Here is a 23,484-nt window from a genome sequence, read left to right on the forward strand (position 1 = left end):
ACTTTTACATGGATTCGGACATTTAATCCTTATAACAACCTTATGAGGTGTGTTAATATTATTTCTGTTTTAAGGAAACCAAGACTCAGATTAGTCATGAACTTTTCAAGCTTACCTGGCAAATTTAGATCTCACTTAGAATCCAAGCTCTTAACTACATCTTTGTATGCTTGGGGCACAAATCCTTCTTTTTTATTTTTTTATTATTATTATTTTTTTAATTTATGTAGCATAAGCAGGGATCTGCTGGTATGTTGGCTTTCTATTGAAGAAAAGAAGCTAGATTTGTAGCATTTGATGATTCCCAAGATGTAAATACTGCTTCTGTGGTCGACTTCTCGCTACCAGCATGACACCACTGTACTCAGAGTTGGGATAGATGCCCATGGTCGGCTCTTTGCAAGCCAAGACAGGCTGGCCCCTGCACACCCCTGAATAAATGAGCTATATTTGTTTCATCTTCTAGCAGTGCTGCTGAGACACTGATTGCCAATTTCCTGGCCAGTAGAGCTGGTAGTGACAGGACAGGAAGGTGTTAGGAACCTGCCCTCTTTAGGGTGTAGAATGGGAGATTGGGATGAAGGATCAGTGCACCGTACAGCCCCATGCCTGGGAAGCACACCATGTGCCTTTCACACTACGGCTTCCATGGATTCCCTCCGAAAAGCCAGTTACACCTTCTGGGCAGGTGTGAAATGGTGCCATGGATGCCTTAGGGGGACTGGAAGCCCTGCTTTTCCCTTCACTCCTTTAGAAACAACTTCAAAGGAACAGTTGAAGTATTAACACCTTGCTGTAATTTTCAACAAAATAAGATAATGCTCTTCTGTCACTTTTCTCTCCTCCACACTTCACACTCCCACTGCTGTTTTCCTAGCAACTGATTACTCTGTTCTTTGACTAGTCACTCTCTTTGTCAGCTGTTACTGCAGCTCCAGCGGGGGGGAATAGGCATCCTCTGGATCCCCTGTCCCACGGCCCCTCAGCCACCTGCTGCTCCAGGTGGCCAGGATCCTGATGGGTCACACGCGCCTGGCGTGCTGACCCTATGTAGCTACAAACACCCGTGTGTGTTCACATGGGAGAGTCCACAGTTTTGAAAAGGGAGGCTTTTTGTTTTACTGAAAACAGTTTAACAGTAAAGTGGGGCTTCAGTAATACAAAAATAAAATAGGACTCTTTCCATATTTCTAGGACATAAGCAGATCCTCTATGAATTGTATTCATACTAAAGTTGTTTTTAAGAGAAGCAAGGACAGGGGAAGTAAAGTAAAGTTCCTGAACCCCTGCTGTGTATTGGGCATTAAAAAAAAAGTCTTCCATTTCCACTAAAACAATGAGAAGAGGGTTTGGAGAGGTTCCATCACTGCCTACCCATCAAGTGGGACCAGTGAAGACGTAACTTGCTGCAAGCAGTCCTGCAGAAGGGATTCAGTGTTTATTCACGCCTCTACCAGAAAGTTTCCCAGGGGATGAAATGTCAGACATCAGGAGGGGCCCCTCACCCCCACCCGATCCTGACTCTGGAGTGCTGGAGCCCGTGACCTGTGGTTGTCTGTTGGTGCCTGTGATCTCCGAATCCTCAGCAGCCATTCTCTTGGCAAGATGAAAAACAGCCTGCTAGAGATTTCACCCACATGAAATCATGATGTTCTGAGTGGTGTTGCACAGGAGTGGTGGACCTTTATTCTGTAGAGGGCCACTAGCCTACAGCTTTTGAAGAAAGCAATCAAGGACCATTCAAGAGGAAGAGCTAAAAACAAACAAGTTACATAAAAGGACCAAATCACTTTTTACGTAGGACGGATCACAGAGTTTTGTCTTCATTTTAAAGCAAGTATTCAAAATGCAAAAGCATACTGCTTTGGAGCAGGAAAGGCTGTGAGAGATCATCTGGTTCAGATCTCTCATTTTTCAGGCAAAGAGCTTTGGTGCAAAGAGGTTAAGTATTTTTTCCAAACCCAAATCACATGACCTGAGGGACCTAGCTGTCCTCAGACATCAGACTACTGATTTAAGAGTCCATTGTTGAGATGATCTGTTGGGTATGCTGTACAATGGTTTTTTCTTTTTCTTTCTTTCTTTCTTTCTTTCTTTCTTTCTTTCTTTCTTTCTTTCTTTCTTTTCTTTCTTTCTTTCTTTCTTTTCTTTCTTTTCTTTCTTTTCTTTCCTTTTTATGATAGTCACACAGAGAGAGAGAGAGAGAGGCAAAGACACAGGCAGAGGGAGAAGCAGGCTCCATGCACCGGGCGCCCGACATGGGATTCGATCCCGGGTCTCCAGGATCGCACCCTGGGCCAAAGGCAGGCGCTAAACCGCTGCGCCACCCAGGGATCCCTACAATGGTTTTTCTATCTGTATTCTTAGTGTTGAAAGGTTGAGAGTAATGGGTAATCAGAAGCCAAAGGAGAAAGAAAGAATAAAAAGACCGAGAAAAAGAGTAGGGAGGAGGAGTAGCTTTTCAACCAGCCGGGTTTCAACATGGTGCCATGTGTCTTGTAGGCCTGAAATACTGAAATTGTAATTGCTGTCGCCCATCACTCTCTAAAGAATGTTAAGTTTTCCATTTTGTTGCAGACTGTGCCCTGAGTGAAATGAGTGGTCCCTGGAAGTGGAGAAGTCTGGGGATTTGGAGTAGATGTATTCTTCAGTTAGTGATTAAAATGAGATTAAGTTAGATTTAAATAATCTAATTTCCACATAGATTAATTCTGGGAGTTCAGATCCTGGCTCTGCCACTTCCTGGCCTTACAGTCTCTGGTGGATTACTCTCTCCAGGCCTCCATTCCCTCACATCTAAGAGAGTGGGGATAATGATAGTGCCTACTCTAGACCTGCTGCGGCGCTGCCAGATTAGCGTCTGGCCTGTTGTCAGCGTTCACTGCTGTTCAACATCACACCTACTTGAATGACGTAATAAAAATCCTTCTATGAATTTTCCTGTGTGTCACTAAAAGCCAGCTTTTATCTTTGTTCTTCAGTGTACAACTGACTTCTTGATTCCACATATCCTTCTTATATTTTCAGAGATAGTAAGTGATGGGAAGCTAGCAAGTGGTCTGTCCCATCGTGGATGGCAGTTAGACATGGCGAGTTGGCCAAGGTTTAGCATTGTGGATCTGCTGTTTTTCTTTTCTGTGAATGAGTCTTCTCTCCCTGCTGCTCTCCCTTATCATAATGCATCCCGTTATCATCGACTGTGCAGGAAGTTTCTAGCCCCACGTTAGAGGTGGTGGAAATGAAATACAGATTAAGAAAAGACAAAATTTTTGGCTACTGGAGTCTTCTAACCGATTTTACCATGAAATGTTATGTAGCTTAAAAGACTATTTGAAAGAGTTTTTTGAACTAGAAGAGACTTCAGTGATTACCAATTCCAAATCTTTCATTTCCCAAAGAAGCTAAGGCCCCAGAGATGAAAGCAGCTTGTCTGTTACATAATACATTAGATTTGTTTATATTATCATTAGTTACTTATTACCATCTGCCATGATGCAGTATGGACATGAAGCAGCCTGTGCCTGTAAAGGTGCATGTACGGGTACCACGGAGTTAAAGCCAACGGGAGAATCTGTTGGGGGGGGGGCAGGGAGGGGGTTGTGGATGTGGTGAAGAGAAAACATGACCTATTGGGACATTTTTGAAAAGTTTTTGCCCTTGGGGATCCCTGGGTGGCTCAGCAGTTTAGCATCTGCCTTCGGCCCAGGGCATGATCCTGGAGTCCCGGGATCAAGTCCTGTGTCAGGCTCCTTGCATGGAGCCTGCTTCTCCCTCTGCCTGTGTCTCTGCCTCTCTCTCTCTCTCTCTCTCTCTCTCGAATAAAGAAATAAAACCTTAAAAAAAAAAAAGTGCCCAAAATAGATGAAAATAATGTTCTGAATATGTGCTGGTTGCTAGCACCCAACAGAAAGAAGGTGTGTGTGTGTGTTGTGTGTATGTGTATAAATGCTGTAGAAATGATATGATTCATTTAATTTACAAGTTAAAACAGACCACTGCTGAAGTGAAGCAAGAGCTAGTCCTGATTTTGGGTGGAAGGAAATTTTCCCATGGATTTTTGCAAGTTTTTATTATTGCCCCTTTTGCACGCTGTAGCATTCTTGCATTATATTTATAGACCCAGAGCACAACTGACTGTATAATATGCCATATTTGGTCAGAAATGGAAGACTTCAAGCCATACTACAGTAATATCTCTATTAAGAACCAAAAAAGTATTGCAGCTTTTTTGTCGGAACTATCAGAATCAAAACTAAAAATTATGTCAAAGCTTGAGGTGACATTCCTTCCTTCCTATCAAGAGGAAAGGTTTATTACATAAGAAGTCATTATCTGCCAGAAGTCATGTCAGATGTGCCATAAAGCAGTGTTTTGCACACTGCAGGTTGTAACTCCTAAATAGATCATGAAATTCATTTAGGAAGCTGCATTCAGTGTGTTTCTTTAATGAAATGGACTAACAGAGAATATAGTAGAATAAAAGGGTGTGTGTGTGTGTGTGTGTGTATTTGTGGCTGGGCTGCATCACAGTGTAATATGTATCTCTTACTAGGCTCATGGTCCCAAATGTTTGAAAGCCACTGTCATTAAAACTTCTAAGGGGTACAGTGGAACCTTGGGCAGAGGATCAGATTAAGGTTAACTTAGGCTTTTAGGGAATCAGGAATGGTAAGAAAACTCTAAGAAAAGGTGCCTGTTGGATACTGAGGCTGAGACTGAGCAGGCAAGGATCCCAGCAAATACACGTGCCTCAGAAGCAGCCCTTCTGAAAACCCATGTCTCTCGTGGAGGTGTGGGAGAGGGCACGTTGCAGCATACACGTTAGAAATGCCAGGAGTCCTACCTGACACACTGGTGCCTTCCACTGTGCTTATTCTCCCACCAACACAAGCCCATTTCCCAAATCAAGACCCAAGCTTTGGACCTGTACTCTGTGTGCAGTCAGGAGCCACAAGTCACCTGTGGCTAAGGGGTCATTGTCATGTGGCTAGTCCGAAGTGAGAAGTGCTATACATGTAAAAGACACACCAAATTTAGATGAGTGTACATCACCTAATCGCTAATTTTTTTATATTGATTTATTGATTACATGTTCAAACAGTAGTGTCTTAGATATATTCACCCGTTCCCTTTTACTTTTTTCATGTGGCTGCTAGCTTGCACTGTCTCCATGGACAGTACTGTGTGGACTCTCCTTCCTCTCTAAAAGTGTTTTAGAATCACTTTTAACCCTTCCTTTACCAGTCCCCCCACCCGCTGCTCAGTCTTTGAAATTCCTTTAAGCAAAAAAGTCATTTTCTTGCTTAGTAATGAAAACCAAGTACACAGTTTGAGTTAATGCTTTATTGGGCATAGGTTTTTCTCAGTAATTTGTCCATCAGTCAAGTTTATAATAGACTGAGCCTTGGTTGTTTGGGTAAAGGAAGTGGAGAGTAAGTTCCACATATCTTAAGGTTTGGGGGTTGGGACAGTAGCACCAAGAAAGGGGGGTAAAGCAACAGAGGACATTTGGGGCATCAGTTTCACTCAGGCTGCTACGTGGGGTCAGCCCAGCTATGGGAGCTGTTTGCTGGTGGGGGGAGGGGGATCTGATTTCATATTATGCTTTGTTCCCTGGTGATAGGATAATTGCAGAATTTCTATAATTGGCTTTTTGTTTTCTCCTCCTGAGCTAAATTTGGCTCTCAATTTGGATTTCAGAATTTATCACCACTTAATTTTTTGACTATTAAGATTCCAAACAAATTCAATACCTTTTTAGGTCCCCAGTCATGACACTAAATGAAGGATGTGTAAAGCTGACTGCCTGCTTCCTCTGAGGCCCAGTCTTAGGGTTCTGCTGGCCTGTGGCCCACCCTCCTCAGGCCTCAGTACTGACTCTGCCCTTATCTGTCCCCCCCCACCCACCAGGGTGACTGTGAATCTCACTGCTTTTTTCAAGACTCCATATCTTAGATGCTTTAGTTGAGACTGAGCAAGAGAAAATATACCAGTATAGTACTTCCTGGGGTTCTGGTTTTTGAAAGGACAGTAATTACAGGGCCCAATGATTAAAAGACAGTTTGAAACAAAGGATGATGTGTTTGATCCATTTTAACTGTTAATGAGAAACAGTGTGGTTCCACCCACAAGAAAAAGCAATATTAATTTTTCTTCTTTCTGTGCCCCTGATAGGAGTTGCTCTGAAACCTACCGCATGCCAGTGATGGAATACAAGATGAATGAAGGGGTATCATACGAATTCAAGTTTCCCTTCCGAAATAATAACAAATGGCAGAGGAATGCCAACAAGGGGTCTCATTCGCCTCAAGTCCCCTCGCAGGTGCAGAGTCCCATGACCTCGAGGCTGAATGCTGGGAAAGGAGATGGGAAGATGCCTCCTCCAGAAAGAGCTGCCAACATCCCTCGAAGCATCTCCAGTGACGGACGCCCACTGGAGAGGCGGTGAGTGTGCCTTTAAAGGTTTGCTCTGAATCTCGGCCCTAGATTTAAAGAGCACCAAACCCACAAGCACTAGCTTTACATTGTCCCATATTTTCCTAGAAATCAGGAATTGTGAGGTGCCTGGGTGGCTCAGTTAAGCATCTAATTCTTGATTTCAGCTCAAGTCACAATCTCAGGGTTGTAAGATTGAGCCCCATGTCAGCTCCACAGTGGGTATGGAGCCTGCTTAAGTTTCTCTCTCTCTCTCTTCCTGCCTCCTCCTCCCCACCCCCCCAAAAAAAAGAAAAAGGGAAAAAAAAAAGAAATCAGGAATTGAAACAGAAACCGGTGCATGCCCTAGTGGCTTTCAAAGCATGGTATCATTCTAAAGCCATAAGGATGCATGAGGACACATTCCAGCAAAGCATTCAGCTCTAAGTTGGTGGTATTTGTGCTTTGTGCTTTCATTTCTGTGTGATAGCAACAGAAACCATCACGGCACACTTAATGATTTACGTGGGTTAGAACTTGGCAGACTCATTGAGGGGACATTGACCATATTATCATCTTTGACAGTCTTCGTCTTTTGGGGAGAAGTGATACAATAGTAGCAAAAGAATGCAGGTTTTTTTTATTATATTTGTGTCACTTTCTTAATAAAGATTACTAAAAATTTTAAATAATGATACTGTAAATTACCTATGCTAATGAAGGATACAGTTTAATTCAATAAGCTGATAGTCGCCCACTAGAAGCCAACTTCTTTCTGTTTGCCGCCCTTTCCTCAGCACTTCTGCTTGTCTTGATCACATCTCAGACCAAAATGTGAGTCTAGTTCAAGTGAACAACAGGAAACGGGGCACCAAAGAAAGTCGGGCCCCAGCTATGCTCAAATAAGTCTTTGACTGGTTCAGATTGGGAGCAGAAAGCTGGAGGTTTTAAAAACTACACTGATGTCTCTTACCTTAGTTTAACTTGTGAACTATTGCATAAGACATTGTCACTTAACTAGCTCAGAAATATTAGGATATCAGATAGAAATAATTTATGGGCAACAACATCAAAAAACGAGTTGTCTTTCTAAACTTCCTCGCTTAATCCTAGAGATCTACTTACAGAGCTTTCTTATTTTATCTCAATAAAAGACTACTCTCCCCAAGTGGCTGCTTTCCCATCTGGACTCCTCTTGTTTTCATCATTTTTGAGGAGGAAAAACATCCAAGAGATCTCTGAATAAACTCTTTGTTCTCCACATTCCAAACTTGGCTTTCCCCGAGGTGTGTGTATGAACTGGAATTCATGATTTGGCCCACATTTGGAAAGATGAACCCTAGGAAATCATTGTTTAGACAAGGACCTTCTTAGTGCTATTTTCTTTCTCTTCTGAAACAGTCATCAGACTTTTACAAGTTAAATTGTTTTGTGTTGTTTTCTCTATACAGTATTCCGTATAATAAAAGAACAGGATATATTTTGATTCTGTGTTGAATTTAATTTCTGCAACAGAAACTAAAGCCTGAAAAAAATAAAAAAAATAACTAAAGCCTGTTGCTGGACATCCTGACTTCAAAAGTGGGAATATTTTTTTGTAGTTAACTATCATCTTATAATGCAAGCAGCTTTTTAGTGCTAGAGAATACATCAGCTCCATTATTTCCAGATGGAGCTCTTTGAGTTCCAGAGGTGATTTCTGGAGGTACGTGACTTGTGTCTGCCGTTCCATCTTCACCACCACCCAGTCCCCCACCCCTGGGGAGAAGGAATTTGAGTGCTCCCCCTATAAGACCATAGGAGCAGCCCTAGGACTGTTGGAGCTTTACAATGAAAGTGGCAGAGCGAGGCTAATAGTGGTTTTCGGAGAAATTTAACCTCAGTTCCCTCTAAGACTGAGTTTCAGGTATTCTTTAAGACACTGGAGTAATACTTCAGCTCTTATGGTGGAGGCTTAGGTGGCTTATAAAATCTCAGTTCTACATATAGAGGGTATGTGGGTTATTTGGCTCATCTTCCTTTTGAAATATGTGGTAATTGGATATTCTTCCTCTGTGAAAACTTAAGCATTCAATTTCCTATTCCCATCATTGCTCACTTTTAGGAATACATTACATATTTCTTTTTAATTTTTAACTTGGAGTCACAAATAGAAGGTAATACTTGAGAAATTTTGTTTTGTTACTGTTTCGAGGATATTTAGATACAAAATAGACTCATGCCATTCATCAGGAATGCTTCTGAGTCCTCCATGAATCCTCAGATTCAGATATTTACCCGGGAGTATAATTTTCTCTATGAAATATAATAAAATATAACTGGAAAGCATCCCCTTCATGGTGTTACTGAGAACAGAACACCTTACTGAAATGGGTAAGAGAGGCCCCTGGCTGCCAGGCTCTCTTCGCCCATTCGGCCTTCCCCTTCCTACCAGTCCTGCCCTAGGTGCCATTTGCATATGTACCTGTGGAGTCTATAAAGTGTGACTCCTTTCAGATGAATCGCAAATGGTCAAAATAAATGGCAGGATCTGCTACACCTTAAATCTTCCTTTACCAATAATGGCATGAGCCTAATCCTGGATTAAAGTACTGCCTTTATGCCTTTACATAAGTTTCATTCCATTTATTTTCCTCCCCCACGTTAGGCAAGTTGTATTTAACTATAGAGAAACCAGCTGTATTTAAGTTGAAGCCAGCAGCTCTCTCAAGTGTGCCCTGCCGAGATTGCTACACAAATCTGCCTGATTCATTCACCCTGGCTGCTTCCACCACGGTTCACTGTAGATAACACCACCAGTTTACTGCTTGTAGAAGCATAGTTTTTCTTGCATTTTTATGCAAGATCCCAGACTTAAAGGTCATTAGAAAGAATTAAAAAAAAATACTTGTGGAACAGATTTTCCTTTATCCTTTAATACCAAGGGCATGATTTATATAACATACCAAAACGTGTTGGTGTTTGAAGTTTCTAAGAAGAATTATTTCACTGAATTGTGTTCTGGATACATTGTTTAGAGAAACTGATGCGGTAAAAACAGAGGATTCATTTGCTATCTAAATAGACTAAAGTCTAATTCTCTTTGGCTTACATATGTGAGCATTATGCTCTCCAGGTGGCCTTTTGAGTACAGAATTTTACAGTATTTATGGGGAGTAGTATTTATGAACAGAATAAATATTTATTCAACAAAAATAGGTAATAAGACACAATCAGTATTTTAGCCTCAAATTTATCTCCAGTGTAAGGGTAGGAATGGAATTAAAATATCTGCTGTTCATTGAACTTCTCACATCACTGTGTAGGGTTTTTTTAAAATTTTTATATATTTATTAGAGCACACAAGTGGGGGTTGGGGGTCGGGACTGAGGGAGAGGAAGAAACAGACTCCCCACTGAGCAGGAAGCCTGACCCAGGGCTCGGTCCCAGGACCCCAGGATCATAACCTGGGCTGAAGGCAAACACTTAACTGACTGAGCCACCCAGGTGCCCCCACATGACTATGTTTAAACATAGTGTGGGATCAGCCATGAAGCCCTGATCTGTGTTAACATGCTCAGAAAAGTTTAGGTATTTCAGGGGCTTTGCCAAACAACAGGCATCTTAGCGTAAGAAATTTTCCTTTCTCTCTCTCTCTCTTTTTTTTAAGTTGAAGCATCACCAGCCTTTATGCAGATATTTGCTGTTGGATCTTAACCACCATTGGTACTTTTAAGTCTTACCTGGATGCCACTATCCCCGCTTCCCTGCTGCTTATAGCTCCGAGCAGCTGGGGGAGCACCTCCCCACAGGAGGTTAAGGCTGGCTGCATGTGCAGCCTGGCAGAGAGCATGACAGTCATATGTCTGTTTAGTTTATAAGGAGATGATCTCTAAGATTTCAGCAGTCCCATACCAATCTTCACTGTCATTTTCTGCTTCGGCATAAAGCAAGCAGCCACTTAATCCCTCCTCCTCCTCCTCTGTTAAGGAAGTCAGCTGTGGTTAGAAGTTTCAGGGCTTGCACATTCCAGATGCTCTCCACCTGGATCATAGTTTTTTAGCATGACTTGAGGACCCTTAAATCCTAGAACTTTAGAGCTTCACTGGAATCGCTCCGGTTACAGCTAAAGCCACTGGATGTGATGGTCTTCAGTGATTCTGACCCCATTCGCCGCTCGCTCCTTCAGGACTCCTTTCCCTGTCCTCTGAAACTTTACTCCTGGTGCTTTTTGGTCAGCTCTTTGCACCTGTCTCCTCGACACCACCCCCTCAATTTTGTGTTCTCTGTGGCTCCCTTATCACTTTTCTTTTAATCCGATACCATGCAGTGTCTTGGGGGAGCTCGCTTATCTCAGCAACGTCCGCCGTCACCGTGTGCAGTTCCGTAATGGTGCATATCTGCCTTGACCTCCTTTGTGCTTTCCATATCCATTTGCCTGACACCGCTCCGAGTCTGCCCCGAAAGTCATGCGAGTCTCCTCCTCACAAGCCCGAGTGGACTGCTCCTCTGTCCCCTCTCCTTCCTCCCGTGTCACCCCCCACGGCGAAGGGCCGGCTCCCCGAGTGTCCAGGGCAGCGCCAGGATTCATTGGCAACTTCCTCTCCACCCTCCTCCCCGTCCCCACAGCCGTCTAGTGAGGAGCCCCAAACTGCTTTGAGTTCCTGGTTTTCCAGCCTCCTCCCTGTCATGGCCGTGGGGGCTGTCGGGTCACGCTAGGATTTTTCGGGCACGGCAGCTCTCCCCCACCTCTGTGCTGCGTAGCGCGGGGCAGGCTGATGACAGTGGAGGCGCCCCTCACCGCCGCCCTCTGCACGAGTCCGCCTCCCCGGGGGTGCCCACTTCCCACCTGCCACCCCAGGTCCAGCCCCGTGAAGGACTCTGTTGCCAGGTTTTCTCTCCTTGATGCCTTATGCGCGTGGCCCTACGCGGTCTGCCCGTCCATTCCTTGTTTCCGCAGCTAACAACTGGTGCTCGCAGAATTTATTATAGTTGACCCGTGAGCAACACAGGTTGGGACTGTGCGGGTCCACTTACATGCGGGTTTTTTTTCAATAAATACAGTGCAGTACTGCAAAATGTATCTTCTCTTAAAACTCTTTATCTGCTTACTTTATTATAAGAATATAGTATATAATATATACAATATGTATCATGTGTTAATCCACTGCTTATGTTATCAGTAAGGCTCCAGGTTGACAGGAGCTTATTAGTAAAGTTTGGGGACAATTGAGAGTTATACATGTATTTTCACCTGTGGGTATGGGGGGGGCGGTTAGTACCCCTCAGACTCACATGGTTCAAGGGTCAACTGTATATTTCATTTTAATCTTATTTGTCAGTTTTTCCAACTCTAGCCTGTCTTATTTATCATTGTATCCCCAAGGATCAGCTATAAATTCTGGCATTGTCATAGGTCCACCATCAGTTTTTTAAAACCTTATTTAGTAATTAAACCAATAAGCAAAAGAACTAAAGAAGCAGGAACCGAAGTAAATCACTTCAGGAGAAAATAAATCCTTTTTTATTTTTAATTTTTTTTTTACTTTATTATGGTATAATATACATAACCTAAAACTTCCCACTTTAACAGTTTTTGAGTGAGGGGTTCTGTGGCACTGTGTACAGTCACCCCACCATCCATCTCCAGAACCTTTCACCTAGCTGAACAGAAACTGTCCCCATGAAACAGCCCCTTCCTGTACCCTCCCCGCCCCTGGTCACCGCCATTCTACTTTACATCTCTATGAATTTGACTACTTACGTAAGTAGAATCATAAAATATTTGTCTTTTTAGGACTGGTTATTTCGCTTTAACATAGTGCCTTTGGTTTCATCTGCATTGGAATTTCCTGTCTTAGTAGTGGCAGCTATAGCAAAACTCCATTGGCCAGGCAGCTTAAACAGCAGTTGTTTGTTTCAGAAAGTTCTGCAGCTGGGAATGCCAAGATCAAGGCTCCAGCAGATCCAGTTCTTGATGAGGACCCTCTTCTGGCTTGCAGACAGCAACCTTCTTACTATACCCTCACATGGCTGAGAGAGGGAAGCTCTGGTTTCTCTTTTTCTCCTTACAAGGATATACATAATCCCATTGTGGATCATGACCTTACTTACCTAAGACTAATCACCCTCAAAGGCCCTCCTCCTGATATCATTACAATGAGGATTAGGGCTTCAACACATACATTTAGTGGTGGTGGTGGTTTAGGGGGGACACACATTCAGTCCATTCACACTTCCTTTCAAAGGCTGAAGAGAGAGAGGAGAGGCAAAGACACAGGCAGAGGGAGAAGCAGGCTCCATGCACCGGGCGCCCGACATGGGATTCGATCCCGGGTCTCCAGGATCGCGCCCTGGGCCAAAGGCAGGCGCTAAACCGCTGCGCCACCCAGGGATCCCTACAATGGTTTTTCTATCTGTATTCTTAGTGTTGAAAGGTTGAGAGTAATGGGTAATCAGAAGCCAAAGGAGAAAGAAAGAATAAAAAGACCGAGAAAAAGAGTAGGGAGGAGGAGTAGCTTTTCAACCAGCCGGGTTTCAACATGGTGCCATGTGTCTTGTAGGCCTGAAATACTGAAATTGTAATTGCTGTCGCCCATCACTCTCTAAAGAATGTTAAGTTTTCCATTTTGTTGCAGACTGTGCCCTGAGTGAATGAGTGGTCCCTGGAAGTGGAGAAGTCTGGGGATTTGGAGTAGATGTATTCTTCAGTTAGTGATAAAATGAGATTAAGTTAGATTTAAATAATCTAATTTCCACATAGATTAATTCTGGGAGTTCAGATCCTGGCTCTGCCACTTCCTGGCCTTACAGTCTCTGGTGGATTACTCTCTCCAGGCCTCCATTCCCTCACATCTAAGAGAGTGGGATAATGATAGTGCCTACTCTAGACCTGCTGCGGCGCTGCCAGATTAGCGTCTGGCCTGTTGTCAGCGTTCACTGCTGTTCAACATCACACCTACTTGAATGACGTAATAAAAATCCTTCTATGATTTTCCTGTGTGTCACTAAAAGCCAGCTTTTATCTTTGTTCTTCAGTGTACAACTGACTTCTTGATTCTACATATCCTTCTTATATTTTCAGAGATAGTAAGTGATGGGAAGCTAGCAAGTGGTCTGTCCCATCGTGGATGGCAGTTAGACATGGCGAGTTGGCCAAGGTTTAGCATTGTGGATCTGCTGTTTTTCTTTTCTGTGAATGAGTCTTCTCTCCCTGCTGCTCTCCCTTATCATAATGCATCCCGTTATCATCGACTGTGCAGGAAGTTTCTAGCCCCACGTTAGAGGTGGTTGGAAATGAAATACAGATTAAGAAAAGACAAATTTTTGGCTACTGGAGTCTTCTAACCGATTTTACCATGAAATGTTATGTAGCTTAAAAGACTATTTGAAAGAGTTTTTTGAACTAGAAGAGACTTCAGTGATTACCAATTCCAAATCTTTCATTTCCCAAAGAAGCTAAGGCCCCAGAGATGAAGCAGCTTGTCTGTTACATAATACATTAGATTTGTTTATATTATCATTAGTTACTTATTACCATCTGCCATGATGCAGTATGGACATGAAGCAGCCTGTGCCTGTAAAGGTGCATGTACGGGTACCACGGAGTTAAAGCCAACGGGAGAATCTGTTGGGGGGGGGGCAGGGAGGGGGTTGTGGATGTGGTGAAGAGAAAACATGACCTATTGGGACATTTTTGAAAAGTTTTTGCCCTTGGGGATCCCTGGGTGGCTCAGCAGTTTAGCATCTGCCTTCGGCCCAGGGCATGATCCTGGAGTCCCGGGATCAAGTCCTGTGTCAGGCTCCTTGCATGGAGCCTGCTTCTCCCTCTGCCTGTGTCTCTGCCTCTCTCTCTCTCTCTCTCTCTCTCGAATAAAGAAATAAAACCTTAAAAAAAAAAAAGTGCCCAAAATAGATGAAAATAATGTTCTGAATATGTGCTGGTTGCTAGCACCCAACAGAAAGAAGGTGTGTGTGTGTGTTGTGTGTATGTGTATAAATGCTGTAGAAATGATATGATTCATTTAATTTACAAGTTTAAAACAGACCACTGCTGAAGTGAAGCAAGAGCTAGTCCTGATTTTGGGTGGAAGGAAATTTTCCCATGGATTTTTGCAAGTTTTTATTATTGCCCCTTTTGCACGCTGTAGCATTCTTGCATTATATTTATAGACCCAGAGCACAACTGACTGTATAATATGCCATATTTGGTCAGAAATGGAAGACTTCAAGCCATACTACAGTAATATCTCTATTAAGAACCAAAAAAGTATTGCAGCTTTTTTGTCGGAACTATCAGAATCAAAACTAAAAATTATGTCAAAGCTTGAGGTGACATTCCTTCCTTCCTATCAAGAGGAAAGGTTTATTACATAAGAAGTCATTATCTGCAGAAGTCATGTCAGATGTGCCATAAAGCAGTGTTTTGCACACTGCAGGTTGTAACTCCTAAATAGATCATGAAATTCATTTAGGAAGCTGCATTCAGTGTGTTTCTTTAATGAAATGGACTAACAGAGAATATAGTAGAATAAAAGGGTGTGTGTGTGTGTGTGTGTGTATTTGTGGCTGGGCTGCATCACAGTGTAATATGTATCTCTTACTAGGCTCATGGTCCCAAATGTTTGAAAGCCACTGTCATTAAAACTTCTAAGGGGTACAGTGGAACCTTGGGCAGAGGATCAGATTAAGGTTAACTTAGGCTTTTAGGGAATCAGGAATGGTAAGAAAACTCTAAGAAAGGTGCCTGTTGGATACTGAGGCTGAGACTGAGCAGGCAAGGATCCCAGCAAATACACGTGCCTCAGAAGCAGCCCTTCTGAAAACCCATGTCTCTCGTGGAGGTGTGGGAGAGGGCACGTTGCAGCATACACGTTAGAAATGCCAGGAGTCCTACCTGACACACTGGTGCCTTCCACTGTGCTTATTCTCCACCAACACAAGCCCATTTCCCAAATCAAGACCCAAGCTTTGGACCTGTACTCTGTGTGCAGTCAGGAGCCACAAGTCACCTGTGGCTAAGGGGTCATTGTCATGTGGCTAGTCCGAAGTGAGAAGTGCTATACATGTAAAAGACACACCAAATTTAGATGAGTGTACATCACCTAATCGCTAATTTTTTTATATTGATTTATTGATTACATGTTCAAACAGTAGTGTCTTAGATATATTCACCCGTTCCCTTTTACTTTTTTCATGTGGCTGCTAGCTTGCACTGTCTCCATGGACAGTACTGTGTGGACTCTCCTTCCTCTCTAAAAGTGTTTTAGAATCACTTTTAACCCTTCCTTTACCAGTCCCCCCACCCGCTGCTCAGTCTTTGAAATTCCTTTAAGCAAAAAAGTCATTTTCTTGCTTAGTAATGAAAACCAAGTACACAGTTTGAGTTAATGCTTTATTGGGCATAGGTTTTTCTCAGTAATTTGTCCATCAGTCAAGTTTATAATAGACTGAGCCTTGGTTGTTTGGGTAAAGGAAGTGGAGAGTAAGTTCCACATATCTTAAGGTTTGGGGTTGGGACAGTAGCACCAAGAAAGGGGGGTAAAGCTACAGAGGACATTTGGGGCATCAGTTTCACTCAGGCTGCTACGTGGGGTCAGCCCAGCTATGGGAGCTGTTTGCTGGTGGGGGGAGGGGGATCTGATTTCATATTATGCTTTGTTCCCTGGTGATAGGATAATTGCAGAATTTCTATAATTGGCTTTTTGTTTTCTCCTCCTGAGCTAAATTTGGCTCTCAATTTGGATTTCAGAATTTATCACCACTTAATTTTTTGACTATTAAGATTCCAAACAAATTCAATACCTTTTTAGGTCCCCAGTCATGACACTAAATGAAGGATGTGTAAAGCTGACTGCCTGCTTCCTCTGAGGCCCAGTCTTAGGGTTCTGCTGGCCTGTGGCCCACCCTCCTCAGGCCTCAGTACTGACTCTGCCCTTATCTGTCCCCCCCACCCACCAGGGTGACTGTGAACCTCACTGCTTTTTTCAAGACTCCATATCTTAGATGCTTTAGTTGAGACTGAGCAAGAGAAAATATACCAGTATAGTACTTCCTGGGGTTCTGGTTTTTGAAAGGACAGTAATTACAGGGCCCAATGATTAAAAGACAGTTTGAAACAAAGGATGATGTGTTTGATCCATTTTAACTGTTAATGAGAAACAGTGTGGTTCCACCCACAAGAAAAAGCAATATTAATTTTTCTTCTTTCTGTGCCCCTGATAGGAGTTGCTCTGAAACCTACCGCATGCCAGTGATGGAATACAAGATGAATGAAGGGGTATCATATGAATTCAAGTTTCCCTTCCGAAATAATAACAAATGGCAGAGGAATGCCAACAAGGGGTCTCATTCGCCTCAAGTCCCCTCGCAGGTGCAGAGTCCCATGACCTCGAGGCTGAATGCTGGGAAAGGAGATGGGAAGATGCCTCCTCCAGAAAGAGCTGCCAACATCCCTCGAAGCATCTCCAGTGACGGACGCCCACTGGAGAGGCGGTGAGTGTGCCTTTAAAGGTTTGCTCTGAATCTCGGCCCCAGATTTAAAGAGCACCAGACCCACAAGCACTAGCTTTACATTGTCCCATATTTTCCTAGAAATCAGGAATTGTGAGGTGCCTGGGTGGCTCAGTTAAGCATCTAATTCTTGATTTCAGCTCAAGTCACAATCTCAGGGTTGTAAGATTGAGCCCCATGTCAGCTCCACAGTGGGTATGGAGCCTGCTTAAGTTTCTCTCTCTCTCTCTTCCTGCCTCCTCCTCCCCACCCCCCCCAAAAAAAAGAAAAAGGGAAAAAAAAAAGAAATCAGGAATTGAAACAGAAACAGGTGCATGCCCTAGTGGCTTTCAAAGCATGGTATCATTCTAAAGCCATAAGGATGCATGAGGACACATTCCAGCAAAGCATTCAGCTCTAAGTTGGTGGTATTTGTGCTTTGTGCTTTCATTTCTGTGTGATAGCAACAGAAACCATCACGGCACACTTAATGATTTACGTGGGTTAGAACTTGGCAGACTCATTGAGGGGACATTGACCATATTATCATCTTTGACAGTCTTCGTCTTTTGGGGAGAAGTGATACAATAGTAGCAAAAGAATGCAGGTTTTTTTTATTATATTTGTGTCACTTTCTTAATAAAGATTACTTAAAAATTTTAAATAATGATACTGTAAATTACCTATGCTAATGAAGGATACAGTTTAATTAAATAAGCTGATAGTCGCCCACTAGAAGCCAACTTCTTTCTGTTGCCCGCCCTTTCCTCAGCACTTCTGCTTGTCTTGATCACATCTCAGACCAAAATGTGAGTCTAGTTCAAGTGAACAACAGGAAACGGGGCACCAAAGAAAGTGGGCCCCAGCTATGCTCAAATAAGTCTTTGACTGGTTCAGATTGGGAGCAGAAAGCTGGAGGTTTTAAAAACTACACTGATGTCTCTTACCTTAGTTTAACTTGTGAACTGTTGCATAAGACATTGTCACTTAACTAGCTCAGAAATATTAGGATATCAGATAGAAATAATTTATGGGCAACAACATCAAAAAACGAGTTGTCTTTCTAAACTTCCTCGCTTAATCCTAGAGATCTACTTACAGAGCTTTCTTATTTTATCTCAATAAAAGACTACTCTCCCCAAGTGGCTGCTTTCCCATCTGGACTCCTCTTGTTTTCATCATTTTTGAGGAGGAAAAACATCCAAGAGATCTCTGAATAAACTCTTTGTTCTCCACATTCCAAACTTGGCTTTCCCCGAGGTGTGTGTATGAACTGGAATTCATGATTTGGCCCACATTTGGAAAGATGAACCCTAGGAAATCATTGTTTAGACAAGGACCTTCTTAGTGCTATTTTCTTTCTCTTCTGAACAGTCATCAGACTTTTACAAGTTAAATTGTTTTGTGTTGTTTTCTCTATACAGTATTCCGTATAATAAAAGAACAGGATATATTTTGATTCTGTGTTGAATTTAATTTCTGCAACAGAAACTAAAGCCTGAAAAAAATAAAAAAAATAACTAAAGCCTGTTGCTGGACATCCTGACTTCAAAAGTGGGAATATTTTTTTGTAGTTAACTATCATCTTATAATGCAAGCAGCTTTTTAGTGCTAGAGAATACATCAGCTCCATTATTTCCAGATGGAGCTCTTTGAGTTCCAGAGGTGATTTCTGGAGGTACGTGACTTGTGTCTGCCGTTCCATCTTCACCACCACCCAGTCCCCCACCCCTGGGGAGAAGGAATTTGAGTGCTCCCCCTATAAGACCATAGGAGCAGCCCTAGGACTGTTGGAGCTTTACAATGAAAGTGGCAGAGCGAGGCTAATAGTGGTTTTCGGAGAAATTTAACCTCAGTTCCCTCTAAGACTGAGTTTCAGGTATTCTTTAAGACACTGGAGTAATACTTCAGCTCTTATGGTGGAGGCTTAGGTGGCTTATAAAATCTCAGTTCTACATATAGAGGGTATGTGGGTTATTTGGCTCATCTTCCTTTTGAAATATGTGGTAATTGGATATTCTTCCTCTGTGAAAACTTAAGCATTCAATTTCCTATTCCCATCATTGCTCACTTTTAGGAATACATTACATATTTCTTTTTAATTTTTAACTTGGAGTCACAAATAGAAGGTAATACTTGAGAAATTTTGTTTTGTTACTGTTTCGAGGATATTTAGATACAAAATAGACTCATGCCATTCATCAGGAATGCTTCTGAGTCCTCCATGAATCCTCAGATTCAGATATTTACCCGGGAGTATAATTTTCTCTATGAAATATAATAAAATATAACTGGAAAGCATCCCCTTCATGGTGTTACTGAGAACAGAACACCTTACTGAAATGGGTAAGAGAGGCCCCTGGCTGCCAGGCTCTCTTCGCCCATTCGGCCTTCCCCTTCCTACCAGTCCTGCCCTAGGTGCCATTTGCATATGTACCTGTGGAGTCTATAAAGTGTGACTCCTTTCAGATGAATCGCAAATGGTCAAAATAAATGGCAGGATCTGCTACACCTTAAATCTTCCTTTACCAATAATGGCATGAGCCTAATCCTGGATTAAAGTACTGCCTTTATGCCTTTACATAAGTTTCATTCCATTTATTTTCCTCCCCCACGTTAGGCAAGTTGTATTTAACTATAGAGAAACCAGCTGTATTTAAGTTGAAGCCAGCAGCTCTCTCAAGTGTGCCCTGCCGAGATTGCTACACAAATCTGCCTGATTCATTCACCCTGGCTGCTTCCACCACGGTTCACTGTAGATAACACCACCAGTTTACTGCTTGTAGAAGCATAGTTTTTCTTGCATTTTTATGCAAGATCCCAGACTTAAAGGTCATTAGAAAGAATTAAAAAAAATACTTGTGGAACAGATTTTCCTTTATCCTTTAATACCAAGGGCATGATTTATATAACATACCAAAACGTGTTGGTGTTTGAAGTTTCTAAGAAGAATTATTTCACTGAATTGTGTTCTGGATACATTGTTTAGAGAAACTGATGCGGTAAAAACAGAGGATTCATTTGCTATCTAAATAGACTAAAGTCTAATTCTCTTTGGCTTACATATGTGAGCATTATGCTCTCCAGGTGGCCTTTTGAGTACAGAATTTTACAGTATTTATGGGGAGTAGTATTTATGAACAGAATAAATATTTATTCAACAAAAATAGGTAATAAGACACAATCAGTATTTTAGCCTCAAATTTATCTCCAGTGTAAGGGTAGGAATGGAATTAAAATATCTGCTGTTCATTGAACTTCTCACATCACTGTGTAGGGTTTTTTTAAAATTTTTATATATTTATTAGAGCACACAAGTGGGGGTTGGGGGTCGGGACTGAGGGAGAGGAAGAAACAGACTCCCCACTGAGCAGGAAGCCTGACCCAGGGCTCGGTCCCAGGACCCCAGGATCATAACCTGGGCTGAAGGCAAACACTTAACTGACTGAGCCACCCAGGTGCCCCCACATGACTATGTTTAAACATAGTGTGGGATCAGCCATGAAGCCCTGATCTGTGTTAACATGCTCAGAAAAGTTTAGGTATTTCAGGGGCTTTGCCAAACAACAGGCATCTTAGCGTAAGAAATTTTCCTTTCTCTCTCTCTTTTTTTTAAGTTGAAGCATCACCAGCCTTTATGCAGATATTTGCTGTTGGATCTTAACCACCATTGGTACTTTTAAGTCTTACCTGGATGCCACTATCCCCGCTTCCCTGCTGCTTATAGCTCCGAGCAGCTGGGGGAGCACCTCCCCACAGGAGGTTAAGGCTGGCTGCATGTGCAGCCTGGCAGAGAGCATGACAGTCATATGTCTGTTTAGTTTATAAGGAGATGATCTCTAAGATTTCAGCAGTCCCATACCAATCTTCACTGTCATTTTCTGCTTCGGCATAAAGCAAGCAGCCACTTAATCCCTCCTCCTCCTCCTCTGTTAAGGAAGTCAGCTGTGGTTAGAAGTTTCAGGGCTTGCACATTCCAGATGCTCTCCACCTGGATCATAGTTTTTTAGCATGACTTGAGGACCCTTAAATCCTAGAACTTTAGAGCTTCACTGGAATCGCTCCGGTTACAGCTAAAGCCACTGGATGTGATGGTCTTCAGTGATTCTGACCCCATTCGCCGCTCGCTCCTTCAGGACTCCTTTCCCTGTCCTCTGAAACTTTACTCCTGGTGCTTTTTGGTCAGCTCTTTGCACCTGTCTCCTCGACACCACCCCCTCAATTTTGTGTTCTCTGTGGCTCCCTTATCACTTTTTCTTTTAATCCGATACCATGCAGTGTCTTGGGGGAGCTCGCTTATCTCAGCAACGTCCGCCGTCACCGTGTGCAGTTCCGTAATGGTGCATATCTGCCTTGACCTCCTTTGTGCTTTCCATATCCATTTGCCTGACACCGCTCCGAGTCTGCCCCGAAAGTCATGCGAGTCTCCTCCTCACAAGCCCGAGTGGACTGCTCCTCTGTCCCCTCTCCTTCCTCCCGCGTCACCCCCCACGGCGAAGGGCCGGCTCCCCGAGTGTCCAGGGCAGCGCCAGGATTCATTGGCAACTTCCTCTCCACCCTCCTCCCCGTCCCCACAGCCGTCTAGTGAGGAGCCCCAAACTGCTTTGAGTTCCTGGTTTTCCAGCCTCCTCCCTGTCATGGCTGTGGGGGCTGTCGGGTCACGCTAGGATTTTTCGGGCACGGCAGCTCTCCCCCACCTCTGTGCTGCGTAGCGCGGGGCAGGCTGATGACAGTGGAGGCGCCCCTCACCGCCGCCCTCTGCACGAGTCCGCCTCCCCGGGGGTGCCCACTTCCCACCTGCCACCCCAGGTCCAGCCCCGTGAAGGACTCTGTTGCCAGGTTTTCTCTCCTTGATGCCTTATGCGCGTGGCCCTACGCGGTCTGCCCGTCCATTCCTTGTTTCCGCAGCTAACAACTGGTGCTCGCAGAATTTATTATAGTTGACCCGTGAGCAACACAGGTTGGGACTGTGCGGGTCCACTTACATGCGGGTTTTTTTTCAATAAATACAGTGCAGTACTGCAAAATGTATCTTCTCTTAAAACTCTTTATCTGCTTACTTTATTATAAGAATATAGTATATAATATATACAATATGTATCATGTGTTAATCCACTGCTTATGTTATCAGTAAGGCTCCAGGTTGACAGGAGCTTATTAGTAAAGTTTGGGGACAATTGAGAGTTATACATGTATTTTCACCTGTGGGTATGGGGGGGGCGGTTAGTACCCCTCAGACTCACATGGTTCAAGGGTCAACTGTATATTTCATTTTAATCTTATTTGTCAGTTTTTCCAACTCTAGCCTGTCTTATTTATCATTGTATCCCCAAGGATCAGCTATAAATTCTGGCATTGTCATAGGTCCACCATCAGTTTTTTAAAACCTTATTTAGTAATTAAACCAATAAGCAAAAGAACTAAAAGAAGCAGGAACCGAAGTAAATCACTTCAGGAGAAAATAAATCCTTTTTTATTTTTAATTTTTTTTTTACTTTATTATGGTATAATATACATAACCTAAAACTTCCCACTTTAACAGTTTTTGAGTGAGGGGTTCTGTGGCACTGTGTACAGTCACCCCACCATCCATCTCCAGAACCTTTCACCTAGCTGAACAGAAACTGTCCCCATGAAACAGCCCCTTCCTGTACCCTCCCCGCCCCTGGTCACCGCCATTCTACTTTACATCTCTATGAATTTGACTACTTACGTAAGTAGAATCATAAAATATTTGTCTTTTTAGGACTGGTTATTTCGCTTTAACATAGTGCCTTTGGTTTCATCTGCATTGGAATTTCCTGTCTTAGTAGTGGCAGCTATAGCAAAACTCCATTGGCCAGGCAGCTTAAACAGCAGTTGTTTGTTTCAGAAAGTTCTGCAGCTGGGAATGCCAAGATCAAGGCTCCAGCAGATCCAGTTCTTGATGAGGACCCTCTTCTGGCTTGCAGACAGCAACCTTCTTACTATACCCTCACATGGCTGAGAGAGGGAAGCTCTGGTTTCTCTTTTTCTCCTTACAAGGATATACATAATCCCATTGTGGATCATGACCTTACTTACCTAAGACTAATCACCCTCAAAGGCCCTCCTCCTGATATCATTACAATGAGGATTAGGGCTTCAACACATACATTTAGTGGTGGTGGTGGTTTAGGGGGGACACACATTCAGTCCATTCACACTTCCTTCACAAGGCTGAATAATACTACATTCTGTGTAGATACCACATTTTGTTTATCCATTCACCCTTCAGTGCACACTTGATCAATCAGTTCATTTTTATAAAAATTAAAAGATCAGTAAAAATGAAGACTCAGTAGTCTGACAAAGCTGTAGAATTAAAGCTGGATTCAAGTAGAAGTCCTTGATTTTTGTTGGCTAAGTTTCGAATGCTCCTGTTTTAAAAGTACATTGAGTAAAGCTGTCTCACACTGACTCAAAGTGAAATGTGAGTTGTTCTTGATTGAATTTCCTATAAAAGCTTTCAGTTTAGAGGAAACTTGAATTATGGTATTGTATTTATCGGCCAAGATGAGGAGGAAAAGCAGAGGGCCATACTTGACTTAAACTCACTGGTCTCTTAAGGCTCCTTTTCCT

General features: G+C 42.9%; 1 protein-coding gene across 1 annotated transcript in view; it reads left to right on the forward strand.

Annotated features, from left to right (window-relative positions):
* SIPA1L1 (signal induced proliferation associated 1 like 1) overlaps positions 1-23,484 on the forward strand; it is a 387,762-nt gene that overhangs the window by 298,920 nt on the left and 65,358 nt on the right. The window contains exon 15 of the mRNA XM_049113648.1: positions 16,618-16,887. Within this exon, the coding sequence (XP_048969605.1) occupies positions 16,618-16,887 (270 nt within the window). The remainder of the gene's footprint in view (positions 1-16,617; positions 16,888-23,484) is intronic.

The sequence above is a fragment of the Canis lupus genome, chromosome 8 (genome assembly GCF_003254725.2).
Source record: "Canis lupus dingo isolate Sandy chromosome 8, ASM325472v2, whole genome shotgun sequence".
Classification (NCBI taxonomy): domain Eukaryota; kingdom Metazoa; phylum Chordata; class Mammalia; order Carnivora; family Canidae; genus Canis; species Canis lupus.